The sequence below is a fragment of the Nycticebus coucang genome, chromosome 5, assembly GCF_027406575.1.
Source record: "Nycticebus coucang isolate mNycCou1 chromosome 5, mNycCou1.pri, whole genome shotgun sequence".
NCBI classification, from domain to species: domain Eukaryota; kingdom Metazoa; phylum Chordata; class Mammalia; order Primates; family Lorisidae; genus Nycticebus; species Nycticebus coucang.
Genome location: NC_069784.1, coordinates 58592879 through 58606609, shown reverse-complemented (window position 1 = coordinate 58606609; position 13731 = coordinate 58592879). Strand labels below are relative to the sequence as shown.

At 45.4% G+C, this 13731-nt stretch overlaps 1 protein-coding gene across 6 annotated transcripts in view; it reads left to right on the top strand.

The window, feature by feature from the left end:
- The window catches only part of GATAD2B (GATA zinc finger domain containing 2B), a 117362-nt gene extending 104782 nt beyond the window's left edge, over positions 1-12580 (top strand). For 5 of the 6 annotated variants that reach the window (XM_053592477.1, XM_053592476.1, XM_053592475.1 and 2 more), the window contains 5 exons: positions 313-628; positions 5667-5869; positions 7365-7475; positions 7646-7763; positions 8447-12580. In XM_053592477.1, the coding sequence (XP_053448452.1) occupies positions 313-628; positions 5667-5869; positions 7365-7475; positions 7646-7763; positions 8447-8580 (882 nt within the window). In that variant the 3' untranslated portion in view covers positions 8581-12580. The remainder of the gene's footprint in view (positions 1-312; positions 629-5666; positions 5870-7364; positions 7476-7645; positions 7764-8446) is intronic. The other variant, XM_053592480.1, reaches the window with a different exon arrangement.
- The last annotated feature ends 1151 nt before the right edge of the window (positions 12581-13731 follow it).

Genomic DNA, 13731 nt, shown 5'->3' with positions numbered 1-13731 from the left:
ACACAGAAGAGCAGTAGTAAGCTAAAATCTGCCTAGAAGAGAGAGAAATGAGTGAGCTAGGAAATAAAAGGCACAAGGATATGTTATAGAAAGCAAAAATCCTTATTTTTGTCTTAGCAGTTTTAGATCATAGAGCTCATTGTTCTCCTTGTGGATCAGAGGTTTGTTTTTTCCCCAGTGAATAAGTTAAGACACCTCTTAGTTTGCAGAAGCTAAGAAGTCCAGTCTAGGATCAGATGTCTTCTGCCTGAAAACCAAAGTTGTCCTTTCTCCCACATGCCGTCACTGACCTTGCTTTTTATTCTGTTTCAGCAGTCAAGTTCTTCTGTTCCCTGTCAGCGCACAACATCGTCCGCCATCTATATGAACCTTGCCTCTCATATCCAGCCAGGGACTGTGAACAGAGTGTCATCACCACTTCCTAGTCCCAGCGCCATGACCGATGCTGCCAACTCACAGGCTGCAGCCAAATTAGCTCTTCGCAAACAGCTGGAAAAGACACTCCTGGAGATCCCACCCCCTAAACCTCCTGCTCCCTTGCTTCACTTTCTGCCTAGTGCAGCGAATAGTGAATTCATCTACATGGTAGGCTTGGAAGAAGTTGTGCAGAGTGTCATTGACAGCCAAGGTAAGGCTGTTCTTCTACTCAGTCTCTTTATCTAAGCAAGAGGTTCCCAACCCTGACTGACAGGGGCAGAATATTTTAGGGTACTGTGCAGTATTACCTCCTAACTATTGCCAGACCACCTCCAATCCCTTATTTACAGGCTATTTAGGAATGACATATCAGAAGAAGTTTGTGTGCATATCTTAGGCTTAATGTTTTTGTTTTGTTTTTTTTGTAGAGACAGTTTCACTTTATTGCCCTCGGTAGAGTGCGGTGGCGTCACACAGCTCACAGCAACCTCCAACTCCTGGGCTTAGGCGATTCTCCTGCCTCAGCCTTCCAAGTAGCTGGGACTACAGGCGCCTGCCACAACGCCCAGCTATTTTTTTGTTGCAGTTTGGCCGGGGCTGGGTTTGAACCCGCCACCCTCGATATATGGGGCCGGCGCCCTGCTCACTGAGCCACAGGCGCCGCCCAGGCTTAATGTTTTTATTGTATGTTTTATGTATCGTGTGTGCTTTTACAGTATATCCTCATTTAATATTGTTGATAGGTTCTTGGAAACTGTGACTTTAAGCAAAATGACTATAGCAGGTACTTGAATGATGTTTCTTCCTTTTTTTTTTTATTTTTGGAGACAGAGTCTCACTTTGTTCACGCTCAGTAGAGTGCCGTGGCATCACAGCTTACAGCAACCTCAAACTTTTGGGCTCAAGCGATTGCCTTGCCTCAGCCTCCCAAGTAGCTGGGACTATAGATGTTCACCACAACGCCCGGCTATATTTAGAGACAGGGTCTCGCTCTGGCTCAGGCTGGTCTCGAACCTGTGAGCTCAGGTGATCTGCCCACCTCAGCCTCCAAAGTGCTAGGATTATAGGCATGAGCCACTGCACCCGGCATGATGTTTCGTTATAACTTTGAGACTAGTTTCTTTGTTTTGTTGGTTTGGTTTGTTTGTTTGTTTTTGAAACAGACTCTTCCTTTGACACCATTGGTAGAGTGCTGTGGCATCCTAGTCCTAGCTTCTTGGGGTCAAGTGACTCTCTTGCCTCAGCCTCCCACATAGCTAGTACTACAGGCACCCACCACAATCTTTTTTTTTTTTTTAGAGGTGGGGTCTCGCTCTGGCTCAGGCTGGTCTCGAACCTGTGAGCTCAGGCGATCTGCCCACCTCAGCCTCCAAAGTGCTAGGATTACAGTCATGAGCCACCGTGCCTGTCCATAACTTTGAGATTAAAAAGTATTGTTGCTTGCTGGGTGTGGTGCCTCTCACCTGTAATCCTAGCACTGTGGGAGGCTGAGGCAGGTGGATTGTTTGAGCTCACCAGTTTCTTTCTTTCTTTTCTTTTTTTTTTTTTTGCAGTTTTTGGCTGGGGTTGGGTTTGAACCCACCACCTCCAACATATGGGGCCAGCGCCCTACTCCTTTGAGCCAGAGGTGCCGCCCCTGAGCTCACCAGTTTCAAGACCAGCCTAAACAAGAGTGAAACCCTCTCTCTACTAAAAAGTAGAAAAAATTAGCTGAGTGTTATGGCAGGTGCCATAGTCCCAGCTACTTGGGAGGCTGAGGAAGGAGGATCCCTTGAGCCCAAGAATTTGAGGTTTCTTTTCTTTTTTTAGAGACAGAGTCCCACTTTGTCACCCTTGGTATAGAGTGCTGTTGCATCGCAGCTCACAGCGACCTTCAGCTCCTGGGCTTAGGCAATTCTCTTGCCTCAGCCTCCTGAGTAGCTGGGACCACAGGTGCTCACCATAACACCTGGCTGTTTTTTTGTTGCAGTTTGGCCAGGGCCAGGTTCAAACCTGCCACTCTGCGTATATGGGGCCGGCACCCTACTCACTGAGCCACAGGCACCACCAGAGTTTAAGTGAGGACTTAATGCATATTGTTTAGGTTTTTTTTTTTTTTTGTAGAGACAGAGTCTCACTTTACTGCCCTCGGTAGAGTGCCATGGCGTCACACGGCTCACACCAACCTCCAGCTCTTGGGCTTATGTGATTCTCTTGCCTCAGCCTCCCGAGCAGCTGGGACTACAGGCGCCCGCCACAACGCCCAGCTATTTTTTTGTTGCAGTTCGGCCAGGGCTGGGTTTGAACCCACCACCCTCGGTATATGGGGCCGGTGCCCTACTCACTGAGCCACAGGTGCCGCTTGAGACAGAGACTCACGCTCGGTAGAGTGCCATGGCGTCACAGCTCTCAGAAACCTCGAACTCTGGGCGGCACCTGTGGCTCAAGGAGTAGGGCGCCGGTCCCATATGCCGGAGGTGTTGGGTTTAAACCCAGCCCCGGCCAAAAACCAAAAAAAAAAAAGAAACCTCGAACTCTTGGGCTTAAGCAATTTTCTTGTGTCAACCTCCCAGATAGCTGGGACTAAAAGCATCTGCCACAACACCTGGCTATTTTTTAGTTGTAGTTGTCATTGTTGTTTAGCAGGCTGGGGCCGGGCTCAAACCCACCAGCCGCAGTGTATGTGGCTGGTGCCCTACTCACTGAGTTACGGGTGCTGAGCCTTTTTTGTTTTTTTTTTTCTTGAGACAGAATTTCACTTTGTCACCCTGGGAGGTTGAGTGCTGGTGGCATCATAGCTCATGGCAACCTCAAACTCTGGGGCTCAAGCGATCCTTTTGTCTCACCCTCCCAAGTAGGTAGGACTGCAGGGGTCCACCACAACGACTGGCTAGTTTTGTTTAGTTCTTTTAAATGATGCCTAGCATGGTACATCTATCATTTGATGAATAGAACTTCTGTATTACATTAGTGTTTGTGCAGCATTGTCCTGAATTATCGTATTCAGCCCCTGCCCTTTGAATGCTTATGGTTGAGAAATTAGATATACTGATATAGATAACCAAGTGTGACCACATAAAAGCTATAAACCAATACTGAACCAGATTGTAGAATATTAACACCTTGCCATCCAGACTAACAGAAATTATTAAGCTTGAATTTCTAAACACATGGTCTTATTAGAACACCTAGCAGTAGAAGAAGGTCCCTAGAGTCTTGATGTTGGCTATAAATGGATCACACTTATTTACAAAGTGATCACACTTATTTACAAAGTGAATAATTCAGACACTGACAACTAAAAATCATAAAATGTATGTAACAGGAATACAGTTTGAGGTAAAAAGAAAATACTAAGAAGCAAAAGTATTGGAGTTAGATGGAATCCTTTGACTTTGAATTGACAACAGTATTTTCTTCTCAGTGTGATATGGTAGGAAATCAGAAGAAGATGTGGGTTCTTTTTTTTTTTTTTTTTTGAGACAGAGTTTCACTCTGTGCCTGGCATCACAGCTCATAGCAACCTTAAATTCCTGGGCTCAAGGGATCCTCTTGCCTCAGCCTCCTAAGTAGCTGGGACTATAGGCCACCTCTTGATAGAGAGGGTGTCTCATTCTTGCTCTGGCGAATCTCAAACTCCTAAGCTCAGAGTGCTAGGATTACAGGCATGAGTGCCCAACCAGAAGATGTGGGTTCTTGTCCCAGCTTTATCATTAGGAGCTTATTTCTTAAGACTTTTGTTTTTCGGGCAGCACCTATGGCTCAGTGGGTAGGGTGCCAGCCCCATATACTGAGGGTGGCAGGTTCAAATGCAGCCCCAGCCAAATTGCAACAAAAAAATAGTTGGGTGTTGTGGCGGGCACCTGTAGTCCCAGCTATTCAGGAGGCTGAGGCAAGAGAATCACCCTAAGCCCAGGTGTTGGAGGTTGCTGTGAGCTGTGTGATGCCATGTCACACTACCATGGGTGAAAGAAAAAAAAAACTTTTGTTTTCTTGTTTGTAAATGAAGATGGTACTATCTAAATTCCCTAAAATTATATTGTTGTAATCAGATGAAATAGGAGTATTTTATAATCCTAGCACTCTAGGAGGCTGAGGAGGGTAAATCCCTGAGCTCAAGAGTTGAAGACCAGCCTGAGCAAGAGTGAGACCCCACCTCTACATAAAATAAAAAGACTAGCCAGGCATTGTGGCATTGTGACCTGTAAGTCCTAGCTACTCAAGAGGCTGAGTCAAGAGGATTGCTTGAGCCCAAAAGTTTGAAGTTGCTATGAATTTAGCTGATGAGACACACTCTAGCCTGGGGCTCCAGAGTGAGACTCTTATCTCTAAAAGATGGGGGGGGGATATTTTATAAATTATAGAGTATTCTTTTTGTAGAGATGCCTTCTTAATTTAGCAGAATAAACTCCTAGAAAAGATCAATTTGATAAAGAGAAACAGAGGAAGCCAGGTGCATTGGCTTATCCCTATAATCCTAGCACTCTGGGAAGCCAAGGTGGGTAGATATCTTAATCTTAAGCTCACGGGTTCGAGACCAGCCTGAGCAAAAAAGCAAGACCCCGTCTCTACTTAAAATAGAAAAACTGAGGCAAGAGGATTGCTTGAGCCCAAGAGTTGGAGGTGTGAGTGACAGCATGAGAATCTGTCTCAAAAAAAAGAAAAGAAAAAAAAAAGAGGCTCGACGCTCATAGCTCAGCAGTTAGGGCACCGGTCCCATATACCGAGGATGACGGGTTGGAACCTGGCCCCAGCCAAACTGCAACAACAACCACCAAAATAGCATTGTGGTGGGTACCTGTAGTCCCAGCTACTTGGGAGACTGAGGCAAGAGAATCACCTAAGCCCAGGAGCTGGAGGTTGCTGTGAGCTGTGATGCCGCAGCATTCTACCAAGGGTGATAAAATGAGACTATCTCAAAAAATAAAATAAAATAGGGCGGCGCCTGTGGCTCTCAGTAGGGCGCCAGCCCCATATACCGAGGGTGGAGGGTTCAAGCCCAGCCCCGGCCAAACTGCAACCAAAAAAAAAAAAAACTAGCCGGGCGTTGGGGCGGGCGCCTGTAGTCCCAGCTGCTCGGGAGGCTGAGGCAAGAGAATCGCTTGAGCCCAGGAGTTGGAGGTTGCTGTGAGCTGTGTGAGGCCACGGCACTCTACCGAGGGCCATAAAGTGAGACTCTGTCTCTACAAAAAAAAATAAATAAATAAAATAAAGAGAGAAACAGAGGAGACAGGAAATGTAAAATGATTTTTACGTTTTTTGGCATCTAGGCAAAAGCTGTGCCTCACTTCTGCGGGTTGAACCCTTTGTATGTGCCCAGTGCCGCACAGACTTCACCCCTCACTGGAAGCAAGAAAAGAATGGTAAGATTCTGTGTGAACAGTGTATGACCTCCAACCAGAAGAAGGCTCTAAAAGCTGAACACACCAACCGGCTGAAAAATGCTTTTGTTAAAGCCCTACAGCAGGAACAGGTAAGAATTCTGACTTCTTGCCGCCCGGCAAGGTGGCTTACATCAGTAATCTTAGCACTCCGGGAGGTCAAGGTGTGTGAATAGCTTGAGCTTAGGAGTTCAAGACCAGCCTGAGGAACAGCAAGACCCCGTCTCTACTAAAAATACAAAAATTAGCCAGGCATTGTAGAGGGTACCTGTAGTCCCAGCTCAGGAGGCTGAGGCAGAAGGATTGCTTGAGCTCAGGAGTTTGAGGTCGCTGTGAGCTACAAAGATGCCATGGCACTCTATTCACGGTTACATAGTGAGACTCTGTCTCCCAATATAGTAAATGAATGAATGAGAATGAATAAGAATTCAGACTTCTTACCAGGCACCTGTCCCACATTCAGTTTTCTTCCAAGAGTTATCCTTTCTAGTTTGGAGGAATTGTTCATGTGATACAGAGCCCTGGGCCTAAAGGACTAGGTACCGTTTATCATTTCATCTTTCCCATTTCCATCTCACTATTTCTATCAAATGGCTAAGAACATAGGTAACTGATGGCTGACGTGAAGGGGAAAGGGACAGAAGGCTTGAGACTATTCACTTTTCTACAGCATACTATTCCTAACTTGATTTTCTTCTCAACCAGATGGATTTTGGTAGGTGGAATTTATATTTGCACTAGAAATCTCCTTGAAGTAATTATTTATGATCTATCTTGACAAGAAAAAGTAAAGAGTAGATTATAAAGTAGCCCAGTGAAGAATACTAGTTCTAGGATATATGAACATTTCCTGTAGTAGTTATAGAATGAGAATATCTTGGAAAGGAAAAAATATGTTGAGAAGCTCAGATCTTCTCCCTCTATCCCATTTCCCACTCCACTACCTATCAGACTCCCTTTGTTTGGATAGTGTTGTAGATGTTTTGGAAAATGAGTAGGCAGGAGTCAAAAATAACCCCAGCAATTCATTGGCCTTAATTATATTAGTTGGCTCATTACCTCCAGCCAACTTCTGATAGGCAGCTTTCCTGGAGAGAGAGGAGAATCCTTTAATTAATAAAGCAAGTAGGCTTCTTGTACTCAAGAGATCTCAGTGTACCCCCTCCTAAAATCTTTTCCATATCCCTCCAACTAGCAGACAGCATTAGTGATGAGACCTCTGGTGGGGGGCGCCCATAGCTCAGAGATACGGGGTGCCAGCCATATGCTCTGGGGCTGGCGGGTTTGAACCCGGCCTGGGCCTGCTCAAAAAAAAAAAAAAAAAAAAAAATGGCTGGTCATTGTGGCGGGTGCCTGTAGTCCCCGCTACTTGGGAGACTGAGGCAAGAGAATTGCTCAGCCCAAGAGTTTGAGGTTGCTGTGAGCTGTGATGCTACGGCACTCTAGGCACTCTACCGAGGAATTGTCTACCGAGGGAGACATAATGATACTCTGTCTCAATTTAAAAAAAAAAAAAAAAGACCTCCAGTGATCTGGTTAGGAGATTGGATGCTGTCTTGCCCAACCTGATCTGATGACTTCCAATAGGAAATTGAACAGCGACTACAGCAACAGGCAGCCCTCTCCCCCACCACGGCTCCAGCTGTGTCCAGTGTCAGTAAACAAGAGAACATCATGAGACATCATACACTTCGGCAGGTAAGGAACTTTTTGTCAGATCCTGATTTCTCTCAAGAGTTTATTATCTATTTATCTCAATTTGTCCTTTCTTTCTTGTGAAGTCATAGTGCTCTTCTGTACCACCATATCTTTGACTGCCTTTAACCTTCCATCATAGGAGACTTGTATCATTTTTCTCATCATTTCAGGCTCCACAGCCCCAGGGCAGTCTCCAGCGTGGCATACCCACATCTGCTCGCTCCATGCTTTCAAACTTTGCACAGGCACCCCAACTGTCTGTGCCAGGTGGCCTCCTTGGTATGCCAGGTAAGAAGAGTTGAGCTGAAAGCTTTCTTCATGGATTGACTGTTAGTACACAGTTCTTTAGCAGCCCTTTTAGGTGGATTGTCCCTTCCTTTGCTTTCTGTTCTTTTCAGGGCATATTCTCTCATTGTTTGTTATTCAGCAGCTTATTAAATTCATATTATATGTCAGCCACATCGCACTAGGATTGTGATAGCAAAAATGACATGGTCCCTCCCATTATAAAATTACATAAATTAAATATATAAATTTAAATTTAATGTGCCTTCAGTGGGCCTGTGGTTATTGACCTTTTTGGGCCAGTACAGCAGGGTCGACTTGTCCTGTTTGAATGATCCAGGGATGCTTCTCCATAATCAGCAGTCCCCAAATCAAAGCATATTCAATGATTCTGTTTCTCTGTCTTGTTCATTTTCCTCTCACCACTGTTTACTTGTCTCTCACTATACTATTAGGACCCTGTTCATCACTCCTGGTGGGATTGAAATTTCAAGCAGACCCCTTTTCCAAAGCTTGGGAGTAGGAGTGGGTAGTTGCTATTGAAATAAAGCTAGCTTAGTCTAGGCAGGTGCAGGCAAATTCTAGTTTCCTTCCCACTCTCCAATTCTTCAGCCCGATGGTAATATGGAAGGGAATGTCATTTCCTCTATTAATACCTGCCCTCTACTTTTGTCTCCTGGGTCTAGGTGTCAACATTGCATACTTGAATACTGGCATTGGAGGACACAAAGCCCCCAGTTTGGCTGACCGACAGCGTGAATACCTTTTAGACATGATCCCTCCCCGGTCTATATCGCAGTCCATCAGTGGACAGAAATAACGCCTGTTCCACTTGTACTGCCCCAACCTTGAATCCTTTCCCCCTTTCCTCTCCCATTCCCCCAACTTCCGTCGCATGCAGTGCCTGTACTGGTGCCTACCATACACGGAAAGAAAAACAGAAGACAAAAAATAGAAATCAACAAGAAAACATACGCCCTGCCCCACCACCTCCCCTTTAACTCACACTGCTGCAATCTGTTCTTCTGCCACTCTCTTCTCTCTTCAATAACGGTGAGGTGGATCTCTACCTTTGACAGAAGTCAGAATGAGGTCCTGGGGAGAATCTAAGCCCTCCAATGTGTGTTTCTAAAGTTTGTTTTATTCTATAATTACTGTCATTTCTAATGATGTTATGTGTCTTCCCTTTGTTCAGTGGATGGTTAAACCTTCCTCCTGCCCCAGTCTTTTTCTTTTCTTTGCTTTCTTCCTTCTTCCCCCGATAAACACAGATGATATTCAGTTCATGATAGGAGCATTGCAGATTGCAGTAGAGACCCCAACTGCCAAGTGGAACATAACTGGGAGTATTATGGGCAGATGTTTCAAATGCACTTAACAGGGGGAGGGGTGGGTAGCGTCACATAAGGAAGAATAGCACCGCAACTGCAGGTGTTCAGGGGCTGAAAAGTTTGGGAGGCAGTGTATAGTATTGAAGTTGGGCTCTAAGAATGAGGGGAAAGAGCCTGGAGGGAGAAGCTTTAAAACTCAACCACCCTGGAATTTACCCGTGGAGGAAGGCAAGAAGGAGGGTGTGATAATGAGCAGAATGGTGAGCCAGGGAAGACTGAGACCAGGTTCTGCCTTCTGGATGTGGGGGGTGGGGGTAAGATTGGTCTCTTGACCCGCCGTGGGGACACAGAAGTCTATTCCAGGCCAACTAAGCTTGAAATTATTTTATTTTCTTTGTAAAGTTCTTCCCCACCCTATCCCCTTTTTTTATCCCCCTTTTAAAAATTCTAATCTATCTCCTCTAGTCATAGCCCCATCTATAGTATAGAGGAATGACTGTTCCCAGGCTGTTTGCCAGGTACCTAAAAGTTAGAACAGGCATGAATAGAAGAAGGGATTTCTCTGCTAGCAATTGAGATTTTCACATTTGTCTATCCCTTCATCCTCCTACTCCCGGGAGTTGAGGATAAAGCACTTAATCAACTTGGAGTCCTGCCCCAGTGCTGCTGCACTGACCACAGAACCAGCTGTGCAAAGCCCGACAGCTCGTGTCATAACCACCTTAGGACCTATGCTATACAAGCAGTTGTCATTTTTTCTCCCCCAGAATTCTATTAATTTTGCTTTTTCTTTTCTTTCTTTTTGTAGTGCTACTAATGCAGAGAATGAATTGAATTGTGCAATGTTGCAGTTCTGGGGACTGGGGAGATTAGCATCCCATTCGCCCACACTGTGGGGGAAAGAGCCCAGGGCTGTTTTTGAGGTAAGAGAAGGCCCTTACAGGTGCAGGGTCTGTGCACTCCTCAGTGTACCCCACCTGTCTCTCTAGCTCTAGGAGCTGCCAGAGTACATAGAGGGGGGGGATATTCTCAGCAGAGAGGTAGGAGGAGGAGTTTAGTATTTTGACCTTGAAAGCCACCTAAGGAATTTTCCCCACTTTTATTTTTTAAAATTAAATGATTTTTTTAAAGAAGGCACTTTTAAAATTAACACACACAAACTGCACATCTTCCCTATAAAATTTGGAGGTGGGAGAAGGAGCTAAATTCAGGCTCAGTTCCCCCATTCCAGCCCTACTCCCTACACCTCTATGCCACTGTGGGTGATTATACTGGCCCTACGGGCCTTCCTGGCTTTTTTTTTTTTCCCTTCCTCCCTTTTCTGAAATTCATTGAGCACTTAATAAAGGAGCAAAGATTCAGGCAGTGTCTGGGCTCCCCCGGTGGTGAAATGATCCGGAAGATAGATGCTAGTCACAGGTAGTGATCGGGTCTTTTCGAGTATTTTTCTGGGGAATGTGGTACCACTGACTATAAGTGGTGGGAGAGGGGAGGGGGGTTAATGGAACTGTATTTGGGATTATTTTAAAATTATATATATATATATATATATAAAGATATATTCTTACATCTTTTCTTTAACCTCTGTGCTTTGAAAGCACTAGATAAATGGTTTGGTTTTGCTTTTCTCTCTTCCACAAAATTGGAAGTTTGGGTTTTTTTTTTTAATGTTTTCTCTATAAGTCATCTTGCCTTGTGGCATGTCTGTCTCCCCTCTCCTCCCCACCCTCATGATGAAGTGCCATTTCTGTTATGTCTCCCTCCCCCAGCTCAGTGGTGCCCAGAGGTACAAGGTGCCCAAGTTTGTCAGTTGAGATTAAAAGTAAGAAACAGAATGTGCAATACCGTCTGGCTGGGGGCTGTCCCTGCCCTGAGCTGAGTCCCTTCCCTGGAAGCCAGGCCACCTTGATTGGGGTTTGGAAGTAAGATAGGAGGAGATAGGGAATGATGGGAAGGAAAGCCCATAGTCCCAGGCCTCAGGGGAGAAGGTGGGGTTTTCTGGTTTTTATCCCCTCAGGGTCGTTACATAGAAGCTGCTCGCTGGCTAGCATAGTTCTGTGACCCTTTTACAATCGCTGAGGTTTGATTTCTTACCTCTCTCCTCATTTTCATACCTTTACTAGGGCTTAGTGGTGGAGGTGAGGCCTCCCTAATCATGGTAAAGTATTAGCCTTCCACCTCCTCCCTCCCCTCCCTCTCTCTCCTTGGTTCTCTATTTTTTCATCACTGATTGCCTTGTGTCCCTCCAAGTCTGTTTCTACTGTCCATCCCCAGCCTTGGGCTCTGTAGACACTAAACTTCATGCCCTAAGAATTGGAGGGAAGACCCTCTGTTTGGAGAGTTGTCCTTTACCATTGGGACTCTGAAGTTCAAGGTATTAATAGAATGAGGATCTTGCCAATTCTGCCTGGCTTCCTCCTTCCCCAGAGGCACTAAAAGTAATAGTTTGTGGACAGTGTCTTCCTTCTGAGAAGCTTGAAAACAGGAGGGTTAGTTAGTAGTAAGGCTTAGCTAAAACTGGGGGACAGGGGTTCTTTGTTTTATTTTGTCATTTGACCACATTATCTGGACTCCCTCCATCCCTGGAATAAGTATTTTCCCCACATTTTTGGATATATGTATGGTAGACGATTTTTTTTTTTAAGACAGAGATAAATATTTTCCTGCTTTGGTTACCTTTCCTTTCCCCCTTAAAAGGAATTAGCTATAGAACTGCTTTGTAAAGATGCTTCTTGATATTTTACTTTTGTTCCTTTTCCCCAACCATTCCCCTTTCTCCCCACTCCTCCAGAAGGCATAACCCTTCTCTCCACACCCCTACCCCCAGCCCAACCCTAAGCTCCCTTCCCCCCCTCCATCAAGACCTTCATTAGCTTATGATATTTGCTGCCGAGATGTTATAACAAGGACTCATTCGTGTATATAAGCTATTTCTTGATCCATTTAAAAGGAATTGTACATTGTGTAGAAAAAAAACCTGAAAAAGAGAAAAAAAAGCCCTAGCCATGGATATTGTGAAACTGTGTTAATGTCATTTTGTAATGTGCCCGTTTGTGTATGATCCGTGCAAAAGGGTTTCTGGGGAAGGGGAGGGGATAGGGAGGCAGGGATGTGGAGGGTGGTTAGGGGAGTGGGCCATGCCCAGCACACTGAGACTGGCAGCTGCTCCAACCCCATCCCTCCTTAGAGATGCCACCTCCCCCACCACCCACCCCTAATTTGTGCCTTGCCTCCCCACCCTGGAGTAGTCCCTCCAGGTCACCAGCACTGCCTTGGCAGAGCCCACTCCCTACCCTAACCTGCCCACCCTCCCTGCCCCCCAGCATTAGATTGATACTGTGGGGGAAGTGCTGGAGGGTGGGAGGTAGCCGAGGAATGGGGCAGTTCCTGGGGGCATTGAAACCAAGTATTATGAATTGTAATTGTATTTGCACTGTTTTTTTCCCTCTGATTGCATCAGCATATATACAATATACCTATATAACAAAATTCAGTGTCAAGCTTTCTTATGCAGGGGATTTCCCCCACCCCCCAGAAAGAAAGAACTTAGTCACATGGGCCTTTGAGGGTGGATTGTAGGGGAAATAGAAAGGATTTCAGTTAGTCATCCTAAGGGGGTTTCACCTAGTGAGAGCCCATGTGCACAGTTTTAGGCTGTGTAAACTGAGGTGAGGTTAGGCTCCTGGTCCCAGCACAAAGCAGGTGGGGCTAACATCTACAAACCTAATTTGCTTTGTATGTGAAGTAAGCAGGGAAATCATCTGGCCACCAAGTATGAAATTCTATGATGCTTTCCCCACCTGCCAAAATAAAAATATACCTTGAGGTGAGGGAAGTGTTGGCTTAAAACCAGGGAGGTCCCTTACTGGTATCCTTGATTTGGTAGAGGTAGCAGAGTGACGTCCAGGACATTGGTTAGACCAGTGGCATCTTTGCCCTTATGCCAGTAGTGATCTGAGGGCAGGGGCCAGGCCCCAAGCCCCACCTCACAACCAACCACAAACTCTTTAAGGGTGGTTGACCCAATGAATGCCCCAGGTTGGTGCTCTACTTCCTCCCTGTATGAGCTATATGACATGGGACTTCCCCTGTCATCTTAGCACTCAGACACAGCCTCATCTTGTCTCCTTTCCACAGATATCTGAACCTCCTAAAGGCAGCTCTTTCAGTCTCCTTCAGGGGCCCAGTTTCCCTCCAGCCTGGGCTGAGCAAACCCACTCTCTTAAGGTTCTTAGTTGGTAAAGCCTGGAGAGGATACAAGAGGATGGGTGAGGCCCTGGTGAAGTGGAAGGATAGATTGGGGTTGGGGGGTGGGAAGCAGGGAGGTAGGATGGGGATTGGCCTTCCCTGAATAGGGTGGGTGGGAGGGGAACAAGACCCTTTTGCACAACTCTCTTTTTAAGTTTCCTTTAAAAAAAAAAAAATCTAATTTTCTGCATTGTGTTTGGGAAATAAAAAAAAAAAACTAAGACCAATAGAAACTGGTTTTCAAAAAGGCAAATACACTCCCATCTGTTTCAAATGCTGCTGAGCATTTCAGCAGTGACAGATTCAAATAATAAGCTAATTTTTGGAGAAAGGATTAAAAGAAAAAAAAACTTTGTAATATTTATCACTTGCAAGCTATGTTTAATAAAGAA